This window comes from Rattus norvegicus, chromosome 7, assembly GCF_036323735.1.
Source record: "Rattus norvegicus strain BN/NHsdMcwi chromosome 7, GRCr8, whole genome shotgun sequence".
In the NCBI taxonomy this organism is placed as follows: domain Eukaryota; kingdom Metazoa; phylum Chordata; class Mammalia; order Rodentia; family Muridae; genus Rattus; species Rattus norvegicus.
In genome coordinates, this window is record NC_086025.1 from 133,355,901 (window position 1) to 133,379,064 (window position 23,164).

At 48.1% G+C, this 23,164-nt stretch overlaps 2 protein-coding genes and 1 long non-coding RNA gene across 3 annotated transcripts in view; 2 read left to right on the top strand and 1 right to left on the bottom strand.

The window, feature by feature from the left end:
* The window catches only part of Mettl7a (methyltransferase like 7A), a 47,032-nt gene extending 25,760 nt beyond the window's left edge, over positions 1–21,272 (top strand). The window contains exons 2-4 of the mRNA XM_063263674.1: positions 1,418–1,514; positions 11,536–11,670; positions 21,053–21,272. Of these exons, the coding sequence (XP_063119744.1) occupies positions 1,418–1,514; positions 11,536–11,670; positions 21,053–21,117 (297 nt within the window). The 3' untranslated portion in view covers positions 21,118–21,272. The remainder of the gene's footprint in view (positions 1–1,417; positions 1,515–11,535; positions 11,671–21,052) is intronic.
* Higd1c (HIG1 hypoxia inducible domain family, member 1C) lies at positions 625–21,272 on the top strand. Its single transcript, XM_006242372.5, has 4 exons — positions 625–774; positions 1,418–1,514; positions 11,536–11,670; positions 21,053–21,272. The coding sequence occupies exons 2-4, from the start codon at positions 1,424–1,426 to the stop codon at positions 21,115–21,117; spliced, it is 291 nt and encodes a 96-aa protein (XP_006242434.1). The 5' UTR covers positions 625–774; positions 1,418–1,423; the 3' UTR covers positions 21,118–21,272.
* LOC134479577 (uncharacterized) lies at positions 3,328–18,840 on the bottom strand. The gene is made up of 2 exons (XR_010053107.1): positions 9,754–18,840; positions 3,328–4,180 (listed from the first exon to the last, which is right to left on the bottom strand). It is a non-coding gene; the product is annotated as an uncharacterized LOC134479577 (long non-coding RNA).
* Positions 21,273–23,164: the final 1,892 nt, after the last annotated feature.

Below are 23,164 nucleotides of genomic sequence, written 5' to 3' on the forward strand. Positions count from 1 at the left end.
CCTTTTTATTTTGTACTAGGGCTTCATGTACGCGAGGCAAGCATTCCATTACTGAACTACAAGCCCCAGCTGTACTGTGTTAAGAGTCCTTTTGTTTATATTTACGTGTGTTGTTCCATGCAGCCCAGAGTCCCAATTGTGCGACTTTCTAAAGGATGGGTTGGCCTTGGCCTTGGATGGCGGCCTCCCTTCCCCCCACCCCTACAGTAATCCTGCACCCTCCTTCCCTTCAGACCCCAGCAGGGATATCTAAGAGTCATAGTCACAGAGGCCTCCGAGACCCCTGAGTCGTGAGATTTTGGCAATTGCACTCTTTCCCAAGGTCTTTAGAAAAACACTTTTTCTTCTAGCCGGGTAATGGTGGCACATGCTTTAATCCTAACGCTTGGGAGGCAGAGGCAGGTGGATTTCTGAGTTTAAGGCCAGCCTGGTCTACAGAGTGCCAGGACAGCCAAGGCTACATAGTGAGACCCTGTCTCAAAACAAACAAACAAACAAACAAACAAACAAACAAAGAAACAAAACAAATGAACAGACATATTATCTTCCAAATCTAACATTTGTGGCAAGGCCCTGCTGCTAGTGGGTCTTCAGCAGGGGATGAGAAACCTCAGCCAGTACCACATGGCCACACCCTCGGGGTTGTCTCTCAGCTTTCCTATGATCATGAATTAGCTGGAAATTGCAGGGACAGGGACAGCCTTAAACCTGTGCTGATCAAAGAGCAGCAGGAGACAGTCAGCAAGCACTGGGGTCGGGTCCAGCACGTACAAGGTATGGCGCCTCTCACTGGGTTTGATTTTCTGTTGAAATCTCATCCGTACAGTACAGCTACTGTGTTTGAATACTATGCACTGTATGCATTGCCCATACAGGGGAGGGCTGCTCGGACAAGCTGGAGAACCACTAAGCCTGTTGCAATTCAGTTGTCTTGGGAGTTCTTTCAACCCCGGGGTTTAGGACAATGGCTTCCCATTGTCTAGTCTGGCCTGACGCACGGTGGGGCTCAGTAGATAACTGAACTGTTCAAAAGGCCCTGCACATCCTGCAGTCTCAGTCTCCCCTCCCTGTACATCAGAAAACGTCTTTTTTTCTGCATTGGCTCTGAAAGAGGAAGCCTGTGGTCTGTGTGTGGAGGGAAATCCTAAGGTCCCGGGTGACTTCAAGTGCCTTCCTGGGAAAGGGGACTGGGATGAGAATCCAGGCGTGTTGCTCTCAAGGACTCTGACGATGGTTTCTCTTGCCACGTATATTTTAACCTCTTGCCATATGGGGGTTCTGTAGTGGAAAGTGTGAGGGAGGAAAGGACGGCTGCCTGTTTCCATTGATCAGACACAGGGCAGGGGAAGGAACACTTAGTAGTGGAGCAAGGAGGAGGCAGGTTCTCGGAAGGATGATTTCTCTCTGTTGTTGGCAGAGAGAAATGTCTTCAGATGAGTGGTCAGCAGCTGAGGACGAAGGCCAGTTGTCCCGACTCCTCAGGAAATCGAGAGACTCCCCCTTCGTCCCTGTGGGTAAGTACTGCCTTGAGAGTTGTAGGAAAACCAGGGTGGAAAACAGCTTTCTTCCCCCCACCCCCAGCCCGCCCCACCCCCACATGCATTCTCTGATTCTGTGAAGCTCCCCCTCCTCCCAGCCCCACCTCCAGTTGCAGGGACTTTCTAGTTCAGATACTGGTGGATTTTAGCTATACTTTTATTCAACGTAACACGTGTCAGCAGGGGTCCACCCAGCTTGTTCTGGTGGTGGTGGTTACACACATTCCCCAGCATGCATATGGAGGTCAGAGGACAACTCTTGGGAACTGGTTCTTCTTCTCCTGTGGGTTCCAGAGATCGAACCTAGGTCATCAGGCACGGCAGCATTGGGCCATCTTACCACCCCTCCAGTCTGTCTAAAATTAGTTCACAGTCGCTCAAATAGAGTTCGCTTGGTGGGCTCATGGGTTTCTGACTGGGGACTGGGGCAGTTTAGCATCCTGAGAGTCAGCTGGAACTGTCCGTCTGTCTGTCTGCTCTGTGCATCAGTTGTAAGTCTTGGTGTTACGGATCTTCCTTCAGTCGCTGTCAGGTATAATGGAAACTTTTAGCTCTTGGGGGCTGGGATGCAGCTTGGTTGGTAGAGTTAGCCTAGCACGTGCAGAGCTGCAGGTTCAAATCTCCATATGGAATAAAGCAGTGTGGCAGATCTCGACAGCACCCAGGGAGATCCAAGCCTCAAGGTCATCACCACCGAGGAGTAAGCTCAAGGCCAGCATGAGCTAGCCACGTAAGCTCCTGCCTCAAAGAGGGGAACAAAGACAAACCAAGCCCCTCCGTGCAATGTGAACAGACCCCGGTAATGAACAGATCAGCTGCTGGTCTGCTACACATTAAGTTAGTGTTCCTGGAGAGCAAGTGATTAGCGCAGAGAGATGAAAGTGTTCCCGACAAACCCAATTACCTGCAGCCAGAGAGACACGGAAAAACAGGAGGGCGAGCTGACTTTCATCTCCAAAGGGACAGACAGAGCTTCTCAGTGAGCACAGAACCTGGGCTTGGCCAGGGAAAGAGACTCAGGTTTTTATTAGAAAACAAATAAAGATAAAATTTGTACGTATTGTTGAAGTTTTGTGATTTAAACGATACAGGTTATTCTGCCACAGGACTGACTGTCTCGTGGACTATGTACCGATACTTCTATTGATGATCTGAAATCACTTCCATTATTACAAATCTGACTTACTGGGTTGGGACTCTGAACGAGTGTGCTTGCATGGCACACTCATGGTGTGTGTGTGTGTGTGTGAGAGAGAGAGAGAGAGAGAGAGAGAGAGAGACAGAGAGAGACAGAGAGAGACAGAGAGCCAGAGACAGAGAGACAGAGAGACAGAGAGACAGAGACAGACAGAGACAGAGAGACAGAGAGACAGAGAGATCTGGAAGGGGCGTGTGTGGAGGTCATGAGACAACTTTGCTGAGTCAGCTGTTGTCTTCCACCCTTGCGTAGGAGCCAGGAATTGAACTCTGGCCGCAGGCTCGCACAGCAAAGGCTGTTACCCACCGAGCCCACTCACTGGCCCTGCCACCGTTACCTTATTGGCTTGCTTACTGCTGTTTGTACAGCCTGCACGCTAATCACTTTACTCAGCTGCATTTACTAACGAGCCTATAAGGCACGCACAGAGTTGTGATCATTTGCTATGGGTCTTCTCCCCGCTGGCCCAACAGACCATGAAGGATACGGATATCAACTAGCCCTAGAAACACCTGTCCCAGCGTGGTCTCTCATACCACGTAAAAATTAGCTGTGTTCCTTAAACTGTGAACAAACACACAGAACCCACAGTTTAGGGAGGGTGGGAAATCCATTTATAGACATTATAAAGAAAATACTTGGACTGGAGAGATGGCTTAGTGGTTAAGAGCACTGACTGCTAATCCAGAGGTCCTGGGTTCAAATCCCAGCAGCCACATGGTGGCTCACAACCATCTGTAATGAGATCCGATGCCCTCTTCTGGTGTGTCTGAAGACAACTACAGTGTACTTATATATATAATAAATGAATAAATCTTTTAAAAAAAGAAAATACGGGCTGGAGAGATGGCTCAGTGGTTAAGAGCACTGACTGCTCTTCCAGAGGTTCTGAGTTCAATTCCCAGCAACCACATGGTGGCTCACAACCATCTGTAAAGAAATCTGATGCCCTCTTCTGGTGTGTCTGAAGACAACTACAGTGTACTTATATATATAATAAATGAATAAATCTTAAAAAAAAGAAAATACTTAGCTATAAACTAGCGCTTTTATGCTGACAATTACAAAATGCTAATGAAATGAATCAAATGACCTGAATGGGTACACTACTTACTGTGTTCATTGATTAGTAATTAGTAATATATACATATATGCATACATACTATATACATACACACATTAATATAGTAAGGAGGTCTGCAGGTGTGCTTTTTTTGGCTGTGGTCTTATATTCTTGTATCTCTGCTCCCTTCCAACCCTATTCTACCCTAATCCCTTCAAATCCCCCAGCACTAGGTAGGAGAGAAAGAAGGTTGAGGGGAAAGGGGACACTGATGGTGTTCAACTGCTTCCTGCTGATCAGGGGCATCGAGTTCCTTGTAGGCAGTGTTGATCATCGTCACTGGGATATCAATTTCTTCTTCTCGTCATAGCTCACAGCCACCTGAAAAACCACAGGAGCAGGAGTCAGGAGCAGCAGCGGCAGGAGTGCGCCCATGCCTCTAGGAGCTCTGGCATTTATACCCTCTGGAAAGTTCCTAGAATTCCAAACATAAGCTATCTTCAGCTGGGCAGAAATCACCCCCCTCCTGGGGCACGAGACAAATCATAGTCGCCTGCTCTGAAGCAGCCTCTTAGTCACACCTGGGGTTAAAACAAAACCCCATTCACATGAAACAGCTGGGTTTATAAAGAAAGCAAAGCTCTCACTGCGGAGGTCACTTCTCCCCAAATGGATCCGTAGGGTTAATGTAATTCCGTTACAATCCCAACAAGGATTTTGTGGATACAGAACTTGCCCTGCAAATGTGAAGGTCTGACTTAGACTTCCAGAACCCATATAAAAAGTTGTCGAGACAACGCTCTTGGAACCCCAGTTCTGGGGAGGTGGAGCCGGGCAGATCTGCATGACTCACTGGCCAAGTCTAGTCTACTTGGTGAGTTCCAGGGCACGGTAAACAGCACGTGAGGAGTGACCCCCTTAGGCTGTCCTCTGGCCACTATATGTGTGTGTGCAGAGGTATATGCATACTTGTACACACGCACATGGGCACAAAAGATGTGCTTATTCTAAGATATATGGAAATCATGAATTCTCCAACAGCTGAAACAGTATTTCTTTTCAGTGCTTGTGACCAGTCCAGAGGCCTTGCTCATGCTAGGCAAATGCTAACACCAAGACTTGTTGTTTTTGCCTTTTGGAGTCGTCTCCATGTCTTGCTCATGCTGGCCTCTAAGTCCTTGATCCTGCTGCTTCAACCTTCCAAGTGCTGGAATACAGGCAAGCACACCATGTTCTGTCCTGGGTTTTCCTGTTTGTTTAAGGTAAGGTGGAAGGAGGCACTATGAGCCCTAGCTACAGTAACCCAGACTCTCACTGCTGACAAAAATCACTGGAATGATTAGAGACCCCAAAGGAGAACAACACTGTTTTAAAGATGATTTTTACTTAAATATTTTTAGATCTGGTTTTAAATTTTTATGTGCGTGGGTGTTTCCGTCTGTCTGTCTGTGCATCATGTATGTGCCAGGTGCCCCTGGAGGTCACAAAAGGGTGTTGGGAGCCTCTGGAACTGGAGTTTCAGGGTTGAGCCATCGTGTGGGTGCTGGGAACTGAACCCAAGTCCTCTGCAAGAGCAGTGAGAACTCCTGACGCTGGAGCCCTGTCTTCCGCTCTCAGTGATTTCTGTTTTTCTTTAAAGTTCTTTTTTTTTTTTTTTTTTTTTTTTCTGGAGCTGGGGACTGAACCCAGGGCCTTGCACTTGCTAGGCAAGCGCTCTACCACTGAGCTAAATCCCCAACCCCCTAAAGTTCTATTTCTTTTTTTTTTTTTTCTTTTCTTTTTTTCGGAGCTGGGGACCGAACCCAGGGCCTTGCGTTTGCTAGGCAAGCGCTCTACCACTGAGCTAAATCCCCAACTCCTAAAGTTCTATTTCTAATAACTTCTGCTGAGTTTGGTTTTGGCAGGTTCATATATGGGCACGGCACATTCCGATCACTACACCACTCCTTCCGATCTTTCTCCCATTCATTACCCTCTCCCCCTACAAAGTCCTCTTCCCACGTTCATGACTGTCATTGTAGTTTATAAAACAACGTTTGTCATAGTTTAAATTCCTCAGTGTAGGCACGTTGACACTGCAAGTGGGCGAAGGTCAGACACGGCGTGCAAGTATTTGTCCCCTGCTTCCTTCTGGGCCCTGGCGATGCAACTCCGCTGTGGCAGAAAGGGCCTCCTTTCCCAGAGCCACCTCCTGTACTCAGAGCGCGCGCGCGCGCGCGTGTGTGTATGTTACATGTGTGTTACATGTGTGTTATATGTGTGTTACATGTGTGGGCACAGGCATACAACAGCACACAGGTTGGTCAGAGGGCCACTTTCAGGAGTGAGGTCTCTCCTTCCACCATGTGTGTCTGAGGGCCCGAACTCAGGTTAGGCCCGTGCCGTTACCTGCTGAGCCTTCTCTTTAACCCCCTTGCTTTGTTTTGAGAGCCACTGAGTTTAGTCAGGTTCATCTGTGTGACCGTGGGTTTAGAGCAATCCACTCGACCCTGTGGGCTCCTCAGAAGAAGACCCACACAATCGACAGAAAAGAGCCTCCCATTGTCCCGTCACCGCAGTTTCCTGTCCTTGTCCATCAGCCTTCTCTGCGCTAGGAATATGCTGTTTCTTCTTCTTCCTCTTCCTTTTCTTCTTCTCCTCTTCTTCTTCTTCTTCTTCTTCTTCTTCTTCTTCTTCTTCTTCTTCTTCTTCTTCTTCTTCTTCAAAAAATTTATTTATTTTATGTAAATGAGTACACTGTAGCTGCCTTCAGACACACCAGAAGAGGGTGCCAGATCCCATTACAGACGGTTGTGAGCCACCATGTAGTTGCTGGGAATTGAACTCAGGACCTCTGGAAGAACAGTCAGTGCTCTTAACCACTGAGCCATCTCTCCAGCCTCTTCCTCCTCCTCCTCTTCTTCCTCCTCCTCCTCTTCCTCCTCTTCCTCTTCTTCTGCCTCCTCTTTCTCTGTATTTTTGCTTTGTTTTTCATTCAACTCTCACCTATCTACAGAGAGAGGAATGAATACATCTGGTGTGACGTGTGATATACAAATTCAAGGTAGCTCTTCATACCAAGAATTTATACGATCTATAGCAAATAATCATTCCTTTGCCTGTTACGTAGTTGTTTTGGCCCGCCGTACATTAAATCCTCCTAGTTTTTAAAATCTCTTAAGACCCGGCGTCTTTCCCATTCACTTGAGCTCTGTTTTAAAGGTGCTTGCCCAGGTTGTCACAGCACACAGCAGTCAAACACCCTTTGATACGGGGATAGAGAAGGGTTTGACCTCTTGAACCTCTGGAGACTCACAGCTCTTCCCAGAGCCACGCACTTCCTGCTCACAAGTCCAGGTGTGTTCAGTTCGTACTAAAGATATATGTGTGTGTGTGTGTATACATATATATGTATATGTATATATGTATATATATAAATATATATACACATATATATAATTATATATATAGTTATATAGTCTTGGGTGGTCTGAAACTTGCAGCAATCCCCCTGCCTCTGCTTACAGGTCAACAGGCTTCTGTCATGATACTCATCTCTGTTCCTTTTTAGCAAGAACGACATTTTTATTCCTCTCTGATCTAGTCCTTATCGGGTGATGGGAGAGATAAGGCCAAAGCTACTTGTGCTTGGATGCTGTGCTGGGCCAGTCAATAGCATGAGGCCTGACCAAGATGAGAGCCTCAAAGCATACACCGTTCAACACCTGGCTCAGGAAAATCACAAACACAGCTATCCCAGAGGGCTCAGGGCTTTCCAGTAAAAGCCCAAACTGAAATGCTGACCCTGAAAATACTCTTATTTTTAGTTTAGTTTAAGATAATCTGGCTTAGGTTTTTTTTTTTTTTTTTTTTTTTTTTTTGGTTCTTTTTTTTTTTCCGGAGCTGGGGACCGAACCCAGGGCCTTGCGCTTCCTAGGTAAGCGCTCTACCACTGAGCTAAATCCCCAGCCCCTGGCTTAGGTTTTTGAGACACAGTTTCATGTAGCCCAGGGTGCTCAAGCAGCCCACACGAACCTTGAATCCCTGTCCCTACCTCCCACACTGGAAACAGAGGCATGGGCTACCTTACCTACCTTAAGGATCCCAGTTAAGAGCCGCTCTGTCTGTGCAGTCGGCCCAGCGGGGTAACAGTGCTGACCACACAAGCCCAGTGCCCTGAGTTCAATCCCAGGAGCCCACACAAATGCCTACAATCTGAGCACCACCACGTGGCTGCGTCTGCCCACTTGCTCAAGTCCCTTTCTGCTTCCTGTCCGTCTCTCAGATCAGTCCTATCCTGAGTAATCAATGTTAAGAAAACACTCTGGGTCAAGGAGTTTACATGGTCAGCAGTGTGTACCTGTTGGATTAGGCACCAGACCCTTAACAGCAGTTAAGGCTGAGATGCCTAGGGTGAGGTCAGCTATACATCTTGTAGGCCACAAAAGGAAATCGGTGGCTTGCTTTAGTGCATGCATGATAGGAACTTCATACCAGGACTGTGAGGGATGAACAGGTAGCACAACGTAAGGTGGCTAACATACAATGGGAAAAAAAAGTTAGGACACATGGTGGAATTTATCCAATTAATCAAACAACAATCCCATAGAAAATCCCACAGACCCATACTAGCAATTCTTTTTTTTTTTTTTTTTTTTTGGAGCTGGGGACTGAACCCAGGGCCTTGTGCTTGCTAGGCAAGCGCTCTACCACTGAGCTAAATCCCCAACCCCCATACTAGCAATTCTTATATCCCCTGTATCCCCTGGGTATCTCGATTGGCAAAGGTGAAACAACACAGAATTAGAATGGTTCATCTAACAACGGTGCACAAGGAACCACGTCCTTGGGAGTCTGCTTGACAACTGAGGTGGGCAGGAGGAAGTGGGAGGGGTGGAAGTCTCCACCTCAGAGTCAGAGGGGGAGCCTGGGACAATCAACTAGTCTGTGTGAAAATACACACAGCTTCCCCTGGAGTAACACATCCCGTCTTTTTTATTATCCACATAGTAGGTCTTTTTATCTTATTAAAGATTCGGAGTAATTTTATTTTCAAATGTTTTTTTTTAAAGGGACTAATACTTTGTTTTATAAAATATGATAAAGAGGTGAGCATGTATATAATCTCTGTTTTGTAATTTAGATATCTGTGCCTTCAAGGTCTGATGGGCTCATCCCATAATAACCGGTCCCTGTGAGCTATAGGGGATGTCAGTGGAGGGTGGATATCAAAAGTCAAACTCCAGTCTTTAAAAGCTTCTGGTGTTCAGGCAGGAGCATTGTCTGCTTCCAAGTCCCCGACATTCCTGAGATTATTAAACAGTAAAACAAATGCCGTATCACATCTCTGAAAGCCTGCCCAGGTCGGGCAGAAGCATGAACTACATAAGAGTAAGTATCCACAGGGTTGGGGATTTAGCTCAGTGGTAGAGCACTTGCCTAGCAAGCACAAGGCCCTGGGTTCGGTCCCCAGCTCTGGAAAAAAAAGAAAAAAAAAAAAAAGAGTAAGTATCCACACATAGGTGAGCAGTGGCTGATTTTCCAAAAAGATAAGACGTGTGTGATACCTGCCTCCATCTATTGGCATCAATCACAAGGACGCAGGCCCATCGGGGGTCAGTTCCCATGGAGAGCATGCTTGGGGGCAGGGCACGTTACACAGTTCTGCAGGGCTACAAGGGCAGCTTTGCAGAACCCGGCAGTGACTGGATGGTCTAAAACGCAGCTCTGCCGAGCTGCCTCCATTGGAAAAGCAACAGATTCTGTCAAGGAATCAAACTATAACTACCCTTATACTCGTGCACAGGATCAGGTAACAGAACGGACTCCAGTGTGTCTCATGAAGAAAAGGCGGTCTCTAGACGGAGGTGAGATTTGTAACTCTAGGAGAGGGACTCGAATAGTGGACCTGCTGGAAAACAGTGGGACACAGAGAAGAAGAAGAGATGATCTCTGGCCTCGTGACTCTCCCTTACCGTGCCGGGGACCAGAAACTGATGTGATGGCCTCTGGAAATTTAGCTTCCTCTTGCTATTCCGTGGCTAAAAGCTGCTAGTTTCTGGTGATTAATTCCTGCGGATAGCAACAGGGAATTAAGTTAGCTGCTTGGGTCATTTTCTCTTTGACTTGCAGGACCTTTTACTAATCAGGTAAGAGTTTTTTTAACTCTTGTGAGTCAGAAAGAAAGGAAAAGAGTTGGGCACAAAGTGGGGGAAACCACTTATATCTGGCAGAACAGATAACTGATCACATGATTTTATGGATACTTTGTCATTCTGTAAGTTCGTAGTAAGTTTAAGGCAATAATTCATGTTATACATCAGCAAGACTTAAGGGGTTACGTCAGAACTGTTTTCATGTTTTTCCACTAAGACTAGTACCCAACTAAATGTTGTCTTTTTCTAGCTCTGTAAGTTCATTATAAGTTTATAGCAATAATTTTTATGTCACAAGTTAGCACAGTTTTGTCAAGAGACAAACTATCTGCCTTGTGTCTCACTATTTTGAAGTCTTGTACAGATAGATTAGTCCATCATTTATTTTCTGTCTTTGCACCTACAATAAGTTGCCCATTCTGGGTTTTTTTTTTTTTTTCTTTTTTTCGGAGCTGGGGACCGAACCCAGGGCCTTGTGCTTGCTAGGCAAGCGCTCCACCACTGAGCTAAACCCCCAAACCCCTGAGCTAAATTCCCAACCCCCTGAGCTAAACCCCCAAACCCCTGAGCTAAATCCCCAACCCCGCCCATTCCGGGTTTTATGGCCCTTAGTTACCAGATAGTGGCCTCATTCCTAACCTAGAAGGAATGTTTTCCATAATCGTAAATTTGTTCCAAGCCTGCTTTCTTTTTTCCAGTGCAATTAGCCCGTGGCACATGAAGGTTTACAGAGCTCTGTCTGCAGCTCCATCTATGGGGGGCCTGAAATTACTTTTATCAACATGGGAATTATGAAATCATTGATTTGACCTCACAGCATTACTACATGAAAGTCCATCTTCACATTGATTCTGCAGGAGATCACCCAGGAGGGTGGGCTGATGGCCGGGACTCACGAGGCTGTGTAACAGTGACAGGAAGGGCATCTGACCATCAAGGAGCAGTCCTGGATGACATCTCTGGGGACCTGCATCCCAGAGCGCACCTGTCACAGCCATGCAAAATGGTGGCCATCTCCAGAAAACTCACTTGGCATAGCCTTTCCTAGATGGCTTCTGACATCTCGTAATGCAGATGTTTCAAAATCTAAAACACCCACAACCCTCACCTCTGACCCAAGCATGTCAGATGAGGGCTACTGAACCTACATCTTGTCTGTCGTGCAGATAGTTATCCTATACACAGCCATTTGGCTAAGGGGAATTCTTGCCTCTTGTTAATCTAATTCATGTTATTTTAAATCTAGCCCATAAGCTGTGCTATAGACTTTTAACAAATGGGTTTCTTCTTTAAAAATATATAATTCGGGGTTGGGGATTTAGCTCAGTGATAGAGCGCTTGCCTAGCAAGCGCAAGGCCCTGGGTTCGGTCCCCGGCTCCAAAAAAAAAGAACCAAAAAAAATATATAATTCATTTTTATCTTATGTTCACTGGTATTTTACCTGCATGTCTGTTCGTGTGAGGGCATCAGATCCCCTGGAACTGGACTTACAGCTGCCACGCGGGTGCTGGGAATTGAACTCAGGACCTCTGGAAGAGCAGCCAGTGCTCTTAACCACTGAGCCACCTCTCTAGCTCCCTAATTCCTCTTTAAATCCACAGGCATGGCGGGCTTTGTGGCTGTGCTGTCCTATGGTCTTTACAAGCTAAATTCCAGAAGAGATCAGAAGATGTCCCTCCATCTCATCCACATGCGGGTGGCTGCCCAAGGATGTGCTGTGGGGGCCGTGACTCTGGGTAAGCTGCCTGCCTCTTTTCTTAGGTCTGACTGTCCTCCACGGGTGTGTGTGTGTGTGTGTGTGTGTGTGTGTGTGTGTGTGTGCATTTTGTTTTACTTATTCTGTAAATTCTTGGTAGAAGATAAATATTGGGTTGAAATGATATGAGGAGGAGATAAACAGATTTCCTTGGGGGCTGGGAGATGGGGCAGTTCAGGGCACTAGCTGGGGAGATGGGGCAGTTAAGGGCACTGGCTGGGGAGAGGGGGCAGTTAAGGGCACTGGCTGGGGAGAGGGGGCAGTTATGGGCACTGGCTGCCCATGCAGAGGATTCAGCCCAGCATCCATTTGGAAGCTCACTCTCATCTGTAACTCTAATTCTGGGGGTTCTGGCGCCCTCTTCTGGCTCCTTTGGGGGTCAGGTATACTTGAAGTGTGCCTCCACACATTCAGGTACCCAGATATAGAAAATAAAAACAAATCTTAAACGAAGCAAGCCAACAGAGGTGAGGCCTCTCAATTTCTTAGGATTTTCGCCTAATAAAACCCAACGAAACCGCCAGGCCTTAAAGGGATGGTGGCCATCTGCTAGGACAGCAGTTCTCAACCTTCTTTTTTCTGTTGTTGTGTTTTGTTTTTAAGATTTATTTATTGTGGGTGAGTACACTGTAGCTGTCTTCAGACACACCAGAAGAGGGCATCAGATCCCATTACAGATGGTTGTGAGCCACCATGTGGTTGCTGGGATTTGAACTCAGGACCTCTGGAAGGGCAGTCAGTGCTCTTGGCCGCTGAGCCATCTTCCCAACCCAGTTTTCAACCTTCTTAATGTTGTGACCTTGTGTTGTAGTGACCCCCAACTATAAAACGGTGTTTGTTGTTACTTTGTAACTGTAGTTTCGCTACTGTTATGAGTTGTAAATATTTGATATGCAGGAGAAATGTATGTGACTCCTGTGAGAGGGTCATTCGAAGGGTGGAACCCCACAGGTTGAGAACCGCTGCTCTAGATGAAGCAGTGACCCTACACAGCTCCACTAACAGCAGTGACCGTGTCCCCCAGCCCCCAGCCTATCTCATGAGCAGGCGTAGTTACTATTTTACGTGGGAGGAAGTTTCTTTTTGCTTCATCCCAGGTTTGAAGCTTTGCCCAGTGGCCGACGTATTTAGCTAGGAAAGATTAGCCTTGATTAGAAAGACCAGTTACAAAGAAACAACTAGTGGCTTAGTTAGGTTTTCTATTTCTGTGATGAAACATCATGACCAAAAAGGTAAGTTGGGGAGGAAAGAAAGGGTTTATGTGACTTACACTTCCACACTGTAGCCCATCAATGAAGAAAGTCAGGGCAGGAGCTTAATCAGGGCAGGAACCTGGAGGCAGGAGCTGATGCAGAGGCCATGGAGGGCTGTGTACTGGGCTTGTTCCTCATGGCCTGCCCAGGGATGGCACCGCTTACAATGGGCTGGGCCCTCCCCCATCAATCACGAAGAAAACACCCTACAGGTTTGCCTACCTGATCTTCTGCAGGCTTTTTCTCTACTGCGGCTTCCTCTTCTCAGATGACTTTAGCTTGTGCCAAGTTGACATGAAACTGTCCAGCACTGACCATTTAGGTTTTGGTTGGCTCTCTACGTAGCCCTGGCTGGCCGGCAGCTTATGGCCGTCTTCCTATCGTTGCCTCTCAAGTGCTGGGATCACAGTTACACACCGTTACACAAACCCGCAGTTTTCAAGGTTTGTTTGCTTAGGACAGGCAGTCTGGGCTGGCCTCAGAAATCACTTAGTCCAGGCCAGACTCAAAATAACAATCCTCCTTGGTTCTGAGACTTCAGGCACATGCCTGGCTAAGATGGCTGTGAGACAGGACAATTCAGAACTTTCAAACCGGAGCTAGAATACACAGGACAGACTAGATTCCTACAGTGGTTCTGGTTAGCTGTTTCCCTGTGGACCTTTATTAAGCTAATGTATTGCACAGGTGGTACCGAAACCCTTTAAAATCCTCCCGCTTCAGGCTTCCTGGTGCACGGAGTATGTGTGCCCCATGCTTTGCTCCATAGATTACGCTTAACTGGCCGAATCAATGTGAGCTTTCTAATTTGACAATAAGAACTGTCAGTTCAACTACACCAGCGTTTCTGGAGCCAAGGTCATTTCACCCAAGAAACTGTTACGAAGTTCCCAATCCAACCCGGCAGGACTCCAAGGGGACCCTAATCTCACTGCTGGAGAAAGGAGCTGTCTTCCCAGGACAGGAACTTTATACAGTCGGGCCTAGACAGGCACATTAAAAACATTGACTCAGCCGGGCAGTGGTGGCTCAGGGAGGCAGAGGCAAGTGAAGTGGATCTCTGGGTTCGAGGCCACCCTGGTCTACAGAGTGAGTTCCAGGATAGCTGGGGCTTCAAAGGGAAACTCTGTCTCAAAAAACCCAAAACAACCAAATAAATAGAACTAAACCAAACCAAAGCCACATGGACTTGGCACCCTTATCAGACCACAGTCAGTCATAGCCCAGTTCCTGAGGAATTTTCCCATGAGTGACAGGCTAATGCTTGCCTGTGCAGCAGCGAGGCCCCATTCACGCGGTCTGTGCTTCTCAGTTCACTGAAACTCTCTTTCTGGCTCTCTCCTCGGGCTAAACTTTGTTTCCTGCAGCAATGAGGCCCCTGGCACAGTCACAGGTGTTTCTCCTGCTGAGAGAGCAGCTGGTCACCGGTGTCTGGAGTTTGATAAATTACTGGCCTTCCTCCACACCACAGGACAGGTTCCCGCTTTAGTTTCCTGTCTTTGTGGGCCCCAAATCCGAAGATGTAATTGTTGTAGTTCCCGAAGTCATTGTAGTTCCCCACCTCCAAACCTGTCTCCTTTATTAAACCATTCCTCCAAAGCCGCACAGCCAAAGCTGTCATCACCCACAGACCCAACTTCAAGGGCAACCACTGCAGTTTCCAGAGTTACCTCAGCTACATGGAGCCAGCACTCCTGGCCAGTCACAGCCAAAGGGATCCACCGTCATGGCCGTCAAAAGACACATAAGCGGGGTTGGGGATTTAGCTCAGCGGTAGAGCGCTTGCCTAGCAAGCTCAAGGCCCTGGGTTCGGTCCCCAGCTCCAAAGAAAAGAAGAGAAAAGAAAAAAGAAAAGAAAAGAAAAGAAAAGAAAAAGACACATAAGCAAAGCTTCTGTCCTTACCACTGCCTGGGTCAGTCTTCAGGGTCTCAGGGTGTCCAGCCAAGTTCTTTCTCACAGTTCAGCAGACACCTGGTCTCCCGAGAGCCCTCTGAGCACACTTTGGGTCAGCCATTCTTCCGCCCACCTTGTGTGCCCCCATGTTCTGCTGCAGAGGCTCAGAAGTGAGGAACCCAAAGCTTTGGGGATTTTGCTGTTTGGTTCTCCAAAGGTTCACAGTGTGGCAGCCCCTGTGGGCTTTCAGGAAGCGACAAGCCGTTTGTTCCCTCAGGAAAATCTAATCTGGTATCATATGGGGACATTTTTGTCTGTCCTGTTGGGAGTGGGAGGCAGTGAGGTAACTCTAGCAATCAGGGAGGTTGCCAAACGGCCCTCGGTGTACAGAGCATCCGACAGCAAGGAAATCTAGCCCTGGCTGGCAGTCGTGAGGCTGGGAAACCGCCATAGAGGCCGACAGCCAAAGGACGAGGGAGATAGGGTGACTTCATCCTGCCTCCCCCAGCATATCCGCTCCCTGTATCAGGGAGGAGGAAATGCCCACGGACAGGTAGCCCTGGCTACTTCACAAGAGTTCTGATAGCGCTCTCTTTAGTCTGAGAATGCTGCAGTGAGCTGCCGGCCTCCCTGGAGTCAACAGGGTCGGGGAGATCCTGATCTTAAGGAGGTCACTGGTAACATCTGATTGGCAAAGGCAAGCTTGATTACCGTGACAGCATCTGTTCAAACAGTGACAGCATAGGCTAAGCCATGGATCCCAGGCCCTGGTTACCCAGTTCTGGTGGCCCTAGAACTGACAGTGGGGGCAGCACAGAAGGGCAAAAGGCTAGGCTTAAACTTAAAGCACACAGCAGTGAGCTCTGGCCTGGCAGCCACTCCTGTACTTGCATTAGCTCACATCCCAAGACTTCCTCCCAAAACATGTCTGTTACACATGCATACACACACACATACACACACACACACACACACACACACACCACACATACACACATATACACACATACCACATACACACACACACCACACATACACACACACACACATACCACATATACACACATACCACATATACACACACACCACACACACACCACACACCACATACATACACACACCACACACACACACACACCACACACACACATACACACATACCACACATACCACACACACTCACACACACACCACACACACACCACACACCACATACACACACACACCACACACACACATACACACATACCACACATACCACACACACTCACACACACACCACATACACACACATACACCACATATACCACACACACACACACATACACCAAATACACACACAAACATACATCACATACACACACACATACCACACACACCACATACACACACATATACCACACATACCACATATACACACACACACACCACACACCACACACACATATATACCACATATACCACACACACACCACATACCACACACACACACACACCACATATACACACACATACACCACACACACACCCCACACACCCACACACACCACACACACACACAACCATATGTGTTATGTAAATATACATGCATGTGAACCCATGTAACATGAGTGTACATATACAGCTATACATAAACAAACATATTGTAAGCATCTCTTTAGCTTTTCCCGGGAGAGGCCTGTAGCCATTTACCAGGAATCCTGTGCACCATAAAGAAGATAAGCACGTTTGTGGGGGTTTTGAAGTACCGGTGATAAGCCGGCTGATTCCTGCCCTGGCACAGTTTAAAGGGCTGCTCAGGTTCCGAGCTGGTGGAGGTCAGTGTGTTTTGCAGAGGGCCTGCTTCACACACAGCCTGCCCCAAACCTGGTGTTCTCTAATTCTGGAAAGAGTCACTGGAATGTATATACTCGGCGGCCGTCGGAGTTCTTTCAAGACACATTATTATCGTGTGTGACGTGGGCGTATGTATGCAGGGCACGCCAGTGGAGTTCAGAGGACAACCTTGTGGAGCGGTTCTCTTGTCTACCTTTCACAGTGGCTGAGGATCACACCAGGTGGTCCAGCTGAGGAACCCGATGTCCTCTGCACTGAGCCGCTCGCCAGCGCCTGTCAGGAGGGCCACACTGGTCCAATGGCCTGTGAAGCAAGGGCCCTATGGTAGAGGGCCAAGTGATGCCATCCTAACTGTCTGCTTCTACCACAAGGGTGAGCCACGTGTTCCTTTTCTAGGGGGACTGTGGACATGAAGGCCTTCATCAGGCTTTGGGGACACCAGCAATGTTTCTCAGTGTCCCCACACAGCTTTTTTGGTAGAAGACAGATCACTTGGAGCATGCAGCTGGACTCCTGCAGGACTTAGTTAAAAGCTGCAGCATTTAGTAACCAAAGGGCTAGGAAAAGAAAATAGGAATCCAATGCGATTCCCAAACAGGCGAAATTACTCAGCAACTCGAATTCAATTCCCGAGGCCCACGTGTTGGAAGGAGAGACCCACTGTTCCCAGACCCCTGCACTGGTCTTGTGGCGCACACATGGACACACAATAAGCAAATGATTCCTGAGTTCTTGGCGTGTCTCACACTGGTATGGAGGATGGAGGACAGAGGTCAAAGCTGAGGGAGAGAGAGAGCTCAGCAGACAGAACAGCCAGCACTAAGGCGTTCCCAACGCCAGTCACCTGACTTACAGCCCCTTACCCCCGCTTGTTGACATGTTCCCATACATGTATTTACCGTGGGCTGAGCACGTGCTCTCTATGCCCTCCCTAACCTCACCTTCTCTCCCTTAGTCCCCCTTTTCCTTCTAGACGGTTTTACTTCAACTGCGTGTGTGTGTGTGTGTGTGTGTGTGTGTGTGTGTGTGTGTAGAATCACAATCTGTTTAACATGGCCACCTCCAGCTGCAAACAACAGAACACTTGGCTGAAAAAAAAAACAAAAAACAAAAAACAAAAAACAAAAAACAAAAAACAACGCAACCTCACACCCTACTGTGTAAATACACGCATTTCCCTCACCTGTCCATCTGCTGTCGCTAACAGTTTAATCCGCCTGCTGTGTTGGGGATACAATCTGAGGTTATCCCAGCACCTGGCTCTGAGGCCCCAGGTTCCCTGAGTTTAGGGTGTGGCCCCTCACAGAGCTGCCTCTGATGCCAGCTGGATTCTCACTGCGTGAGCTTCCGCTGTGACCCAGGAGGCTTATCCGCCACAGGGCTGTTATTTCTCCCGTAGTTGCAAGCTTTTTACAGCTCTGTCCATTCCTGGGGCAAGGACCAGACCAATCCCCATGACACAGAAGCCCAGCAGATCTGGTGTCTATGATGGAGCTGTTATCTTATCCTACAGCCTGTGACTTGAGGCTCAGAGAGAAATGGGCCCATCACTCTAGCCTCAAACTGTTAACCTCACATTAGACCGACAGAAGTCCCCATTCAAATGTCTCCGTGACTAGGGATAGAGCCCAGCTGGTAGAGTGCTTGCCTAGGATGTCGGAAGCCCTGGGTTTCAACCCTAACATGGCATAAAACCCAGGCATGGGGACACATACCTGTGACTCGAGGACTCCCTGGGCAGAGGCAGGTCCATCAGATGTTCATGGTCATTTTCAGCTACAAGCAAGTTCAAGGCTGGCCTGGGCTACGTGAGACCCCTGCCCCCAACAAACTCTTTGAATTATAGACCTCACATCCTATGTATAAAGAGGTCCTTAGGGATATGGGAAGACAAAAGCTAGCCAGATGTGGTAGCTCCCACCTGCAGTTCCAGCTGTCAGAGAATGATGAAGGATCACGGGAGTCCAGGAGTTAGAGACCACATGGGGCAGACAGCCAGAGCCCATCTTAAAAGTAAACAGGTTAAAATAAAAAAAATAGGGGCTGGGGATTTAGCTCAGTGGTAGAGCGCTTACCTAGGAAGCACAAGGCCCTGGGTTCGGTCCCCAGCTCCGAAAAAAAGAACCAAAAAAAAAATAATAATAATGTTGCTCTGCTAATAATGTGGGCTGCTTATATTTAATTTATAGTTTAAGAATGAATGCACGTGCCTGTAATACTAGCTGAGGCAGGAGGCTACCAATTTGAGGTTAGTCAGAGTCTGGGTTACCTATCAAAATCTTGTCTTGGAAAGACACAGTGGTGTTCAACATATTTGTTTGTATACAATTCAAAAGTTTGAAGAGGCAGGGGTGGCTTGGAGAGACGGGATGGGTTGGAGAGGTGGAGGGTGTCTTGATGGTAGAGTTTGCCATACAAATGCTAGAACTGAGGTCAGAGTCCCAGAACTCACGTAGAGCTGGGTACCTGTGGTGAGATGGGAGCTGGAGGGAGATCCCAGGAGCTGGCGGGCTGGCTAGCCTGGTGTATGTAGGATCTGACAACAGAGAGAGACCCTGTCTCAAAGTAGAGGGGAGAACCAACACCCATGGCTGTTCTACCTTCCGCCCACAGGCTGTGGGACGGCACGCTCACGCTCACACATGAGCTCACAAACAAAAACTGGACAAAAAGCTGGAGGGGGGTCCACTGCTAGTGTATGGAGTTGTAACAGTACAGATATGGACAGCACACTACGAGATCCCGCTTAGAGTTCTAGCTGGATCACCAGAGAAGTAACAAGTGTCAGTGAACTGAGGTTGTCAGACGGTTGACAAGACGAGAAAAGAAATGAGTCCAGAATTCTCTCTGAACCTGAGATTTTCTTCACCGTGTGTTGAGACAGGGTCTCACGGTCCAATGCTAGCCTCAGACCCCCTGTGTAGCCAAGGATGACTCTGCCATCTGAGTGCTGAGATCACAAGTGTGTGTGTGCCACCATGCCTGGTTTATGTGGTACTGGAGACCAAGCCAGGGCTTTGTCGTGCTAGGCAGACACTCTTACCAACTGAGCCACCTCTCCAGCCCTGAGAATGCCATTTCAATTACAGTGAGTTTGGCTAAAAAGAAGACATTTCGGCTTGAATTCTGTGCAGTATCAATTCTAGCAATTTTAGCATTTCACTCTAAAATGTTTGCGGCGTCAGCCTCAGTGTGCCGTCACGTGGAGCCACAAGAAGAATTCACGGAGCCTTTGTCTTCTGTGCACCCCAGGAAGACGAGAGCAGGCAGTCTTGGAGGACGTGAAGGATTTAGACAACTATCTACCCTGTGCCTTAAGTCTGAGTCTTTTTAAAAGTATTTATTTATTTATTTAATGTATGTGACTACACTGTCACTGTCTCCAGACACATCAGGAGAGGGCATTGGATCCCAGTACAGATGGTTGTGAGCCACCATGTGGTTGCTGGGATTTGAACTCAGGACCTCTGGAAGAGCACTGAGCCATCTCTCCAGTCCCACACCTGAGTCTTGCACTCCTCTTTCTTTTGGAATTCCTTGCCAAGGTTTCTCGGAAGTCCCTCCCCACGCCCTCCCGTCTGCTTCTCTTTCTCAATACACCGTGTCCGTCAGACTGCTAGAACCACCTGCCTCATCTCCCAGCTAATTCACCCACTGGTCCTAACCCCAGAGCAGGGGTTCCATCAGTCACGCACATTCCGTGAATACTGAGCACTGGTGGATGCTGACTACATGGCTGGCTAACTAAGACGTCTGTGTCTGAACTTGCTTTCCCCAAGATTTGTCCTGTTGTCAAGACAGGATTCCATGCAGCTCAGGCAGGGTGAAGTCAAACGCCATGCTGACCTTCTGATCCTCCTGCCTCTGCTTTCCAACTGCTAAGCTGCTGGCACGTGTCACCGACTTCAGCCGGCCGTGGTGGCACACACCTTTAATTCCAGCACTGGGGGAGCAGAGGCAGGCAGATCTCTGTAATTCAAAGCCGGCCTGTGCTACGTGGTGAGTTCTAGGGGGATCCAGGGCTACAGCAGAGAAACACTTGACTCAAAAAAACAAGCAAAACAAAACTTAAACTTGGGGATAGTGTTATGACAGCTTAAATTCAAAGTATTATCATCTTTTAAATTAAAAAAAATATTTTTACAGAACTTGCATTTTTATGAGTTTGGGTTTGTGTGTGCACATGTAGGTAGGCCTGTGTCAATGCCTGTGTTATGTGATTCTGCAGCCACTACGTGAGCCAAGCGGAAGCTTACTGAGGGGGTTTTGTTTGTCCCTTTCTTTTGCAATGTTGTGCTAGTTTTGGGAAAGCGTGTGGGAAAATGTCAGCGTTTGCTTCTCACGGACACTACTGATGTGGGGATGGCTTTCTTTTCCAGGTGTCCTCTACTCTATGTATAAGGATTACATCAAACCTCGGTTCTTCGATGCACCCAAAAAATAAAGCCAGAGGCTGGACTCGAGGAAGGCCGGCGCCGTCCTTCTCGGTGCTGATCGTCAGAAAAAGGAATTTCTCGCTGTGTTCCGGATCAGGCTGCATGGTGTAACTTGCGTTGTTAAGTAGTAGCTTTCTAAATCCACACCATTAGCTGAAAATTACCCCGCTGCTGTCTTCTTCTGACTTAATCCCCCTGGAGCTCAGGACCTTGTGCACACAGGCAGCAGCCGTGCCTGCATCAACAGGCTCTGACAGAATCCTAACCAGGCTCTGGGCAAGAATGTGGCCACCGTCTCTCAGAGAGTGGCGCGGACCACATGTGTTTCCTTAGAAAAGGGATCTGGAGGAGGCAGGATGGCTCAGGGGTGGAGGTGCTGGCTGCCAACTGACCTCAGCTCGAACCCTCGAACCCAAACAGTGGAGGAAGAGAGGGAACTCCTCTGTTCCCCACAAGTGTGTGCACCGATACAAACAAGCAAACAACTGTAGAAAGAGGGTGGGACCGGCTCTTGCAGAGGACGGGGCTTCCTAACCCCCACATGGCAGCTCTGCACGGAGTACGCATAGAGTGCCCGTGCATACACGTGAGCAAACACTCATACGCATCAAAGCAAATAAACCTTTTTTTTTTTCTTTTTTTTGGAACTGGGGACTGAACCCAGGGCCTTGTGCTTGTTAGGCAAGCGCTCTACCACTGATCTAAATCCCCAACCCCATAAACCTTTTTAAAAAGAAAGAAAATGACCTTTTAAAAAGTAGGGCATGATGCCAGTCTAAAACTCGAGGAGGCAGAGGCAGGAGGACCCCACGTTCCAGGCTAGTCTGGAGTACACTGTGAAACCCTTTCTGGGGGGTGGGGCAGGATCTTACTATGCAGCGGTGTCTGTGCTCAAAACTGCAATCCTTCTGCCTCATCCCTTCTGCATGGAAGGCCCCTCTGGAACGTTACTGATGAAGGACAAGAATGTATTTGTTGCTTAAAAAGCCACGCTAAGGGGTTGGGGATTTAGCTCAGTGGTAGAGCACTTGCCTAGCACGCACAAGGCCCTGGGTTCAGTCCCCAGCTCCGGAAAAAAAAAAAAAAAAAAAAGCCATGCCAAGTAGGAATCTAATAATGATGGCAATCCAGGGAAACTTACAAACTCGGATGATGCCCATTTGTAACAAGGGAAGATGCAGGATGCTCCTGCGTTCCCCTGGGCTGGGTAGAGTGGGGGCTCCGCTGCAGGAGGTTGCTAAGTGGTCCTTCTACACAGACACTACTGAACCTAACACCCGAATCTGTAGACTGCCTCACTGACCTAATGCCATGTCTGAAACACAGAACCTTCCTTGGCTTCCACACCACGAGCCTGCGTGTTCTCCTTCCTTCCTTCACAGTGAGGTGACACAACCGTGTAGCAGGCACTCAGTACTAATGAAGTGCATGGCTGCTGATCCGGTGTACACCGGGGGAACAGCCTTTCTTAATTAAACCTCACGGCGTGTAATCCCGGGAAACACGCATAGCTTTATCCATACATTGGCTGTGCTAATGCTTGCACACTGTATCATGGAAAGTGTCCTCGTGTGTGAGGCCTGGTCACCGTGTACAGGGTTGAGGTGGTGGGGAAAGTCTCTGGAGAGGTGGAGTCTAGGGAGAGCCGGTCAGGCCAAGGGGAGGGAGTGGTCACTCTCATGGAACTATGTTTCCATGAGGGCGAGCTATAATCAAGGGTAGCCCCTCTAGGGACCTACAGTAGGATAGTCATGGGTTTTAGGTCAACTGGTGGGGAGGTGGGGGGGGGGGGAGACAACGAATGAATGAATGAAGAATGAACGAATGAATGAGTGAACTAATGAGTGAGCCAACAATCTTCTGGCTCTTGGTCGTCTGGGGTGTTCTCTTCCTCTTGTCAGCGCCCCACTTGGTGCCATCCACCATGGGACAAGAGTCCCTCAGTAGAAGTGCTAGCTAGTCCCATGTCTTTGAACTAGACTGCAAGCTAGATAAAATTTCCTGATAAAGTACTCTGCTTATAAGAAATACTGGTCTATAATCTAGTACATACTG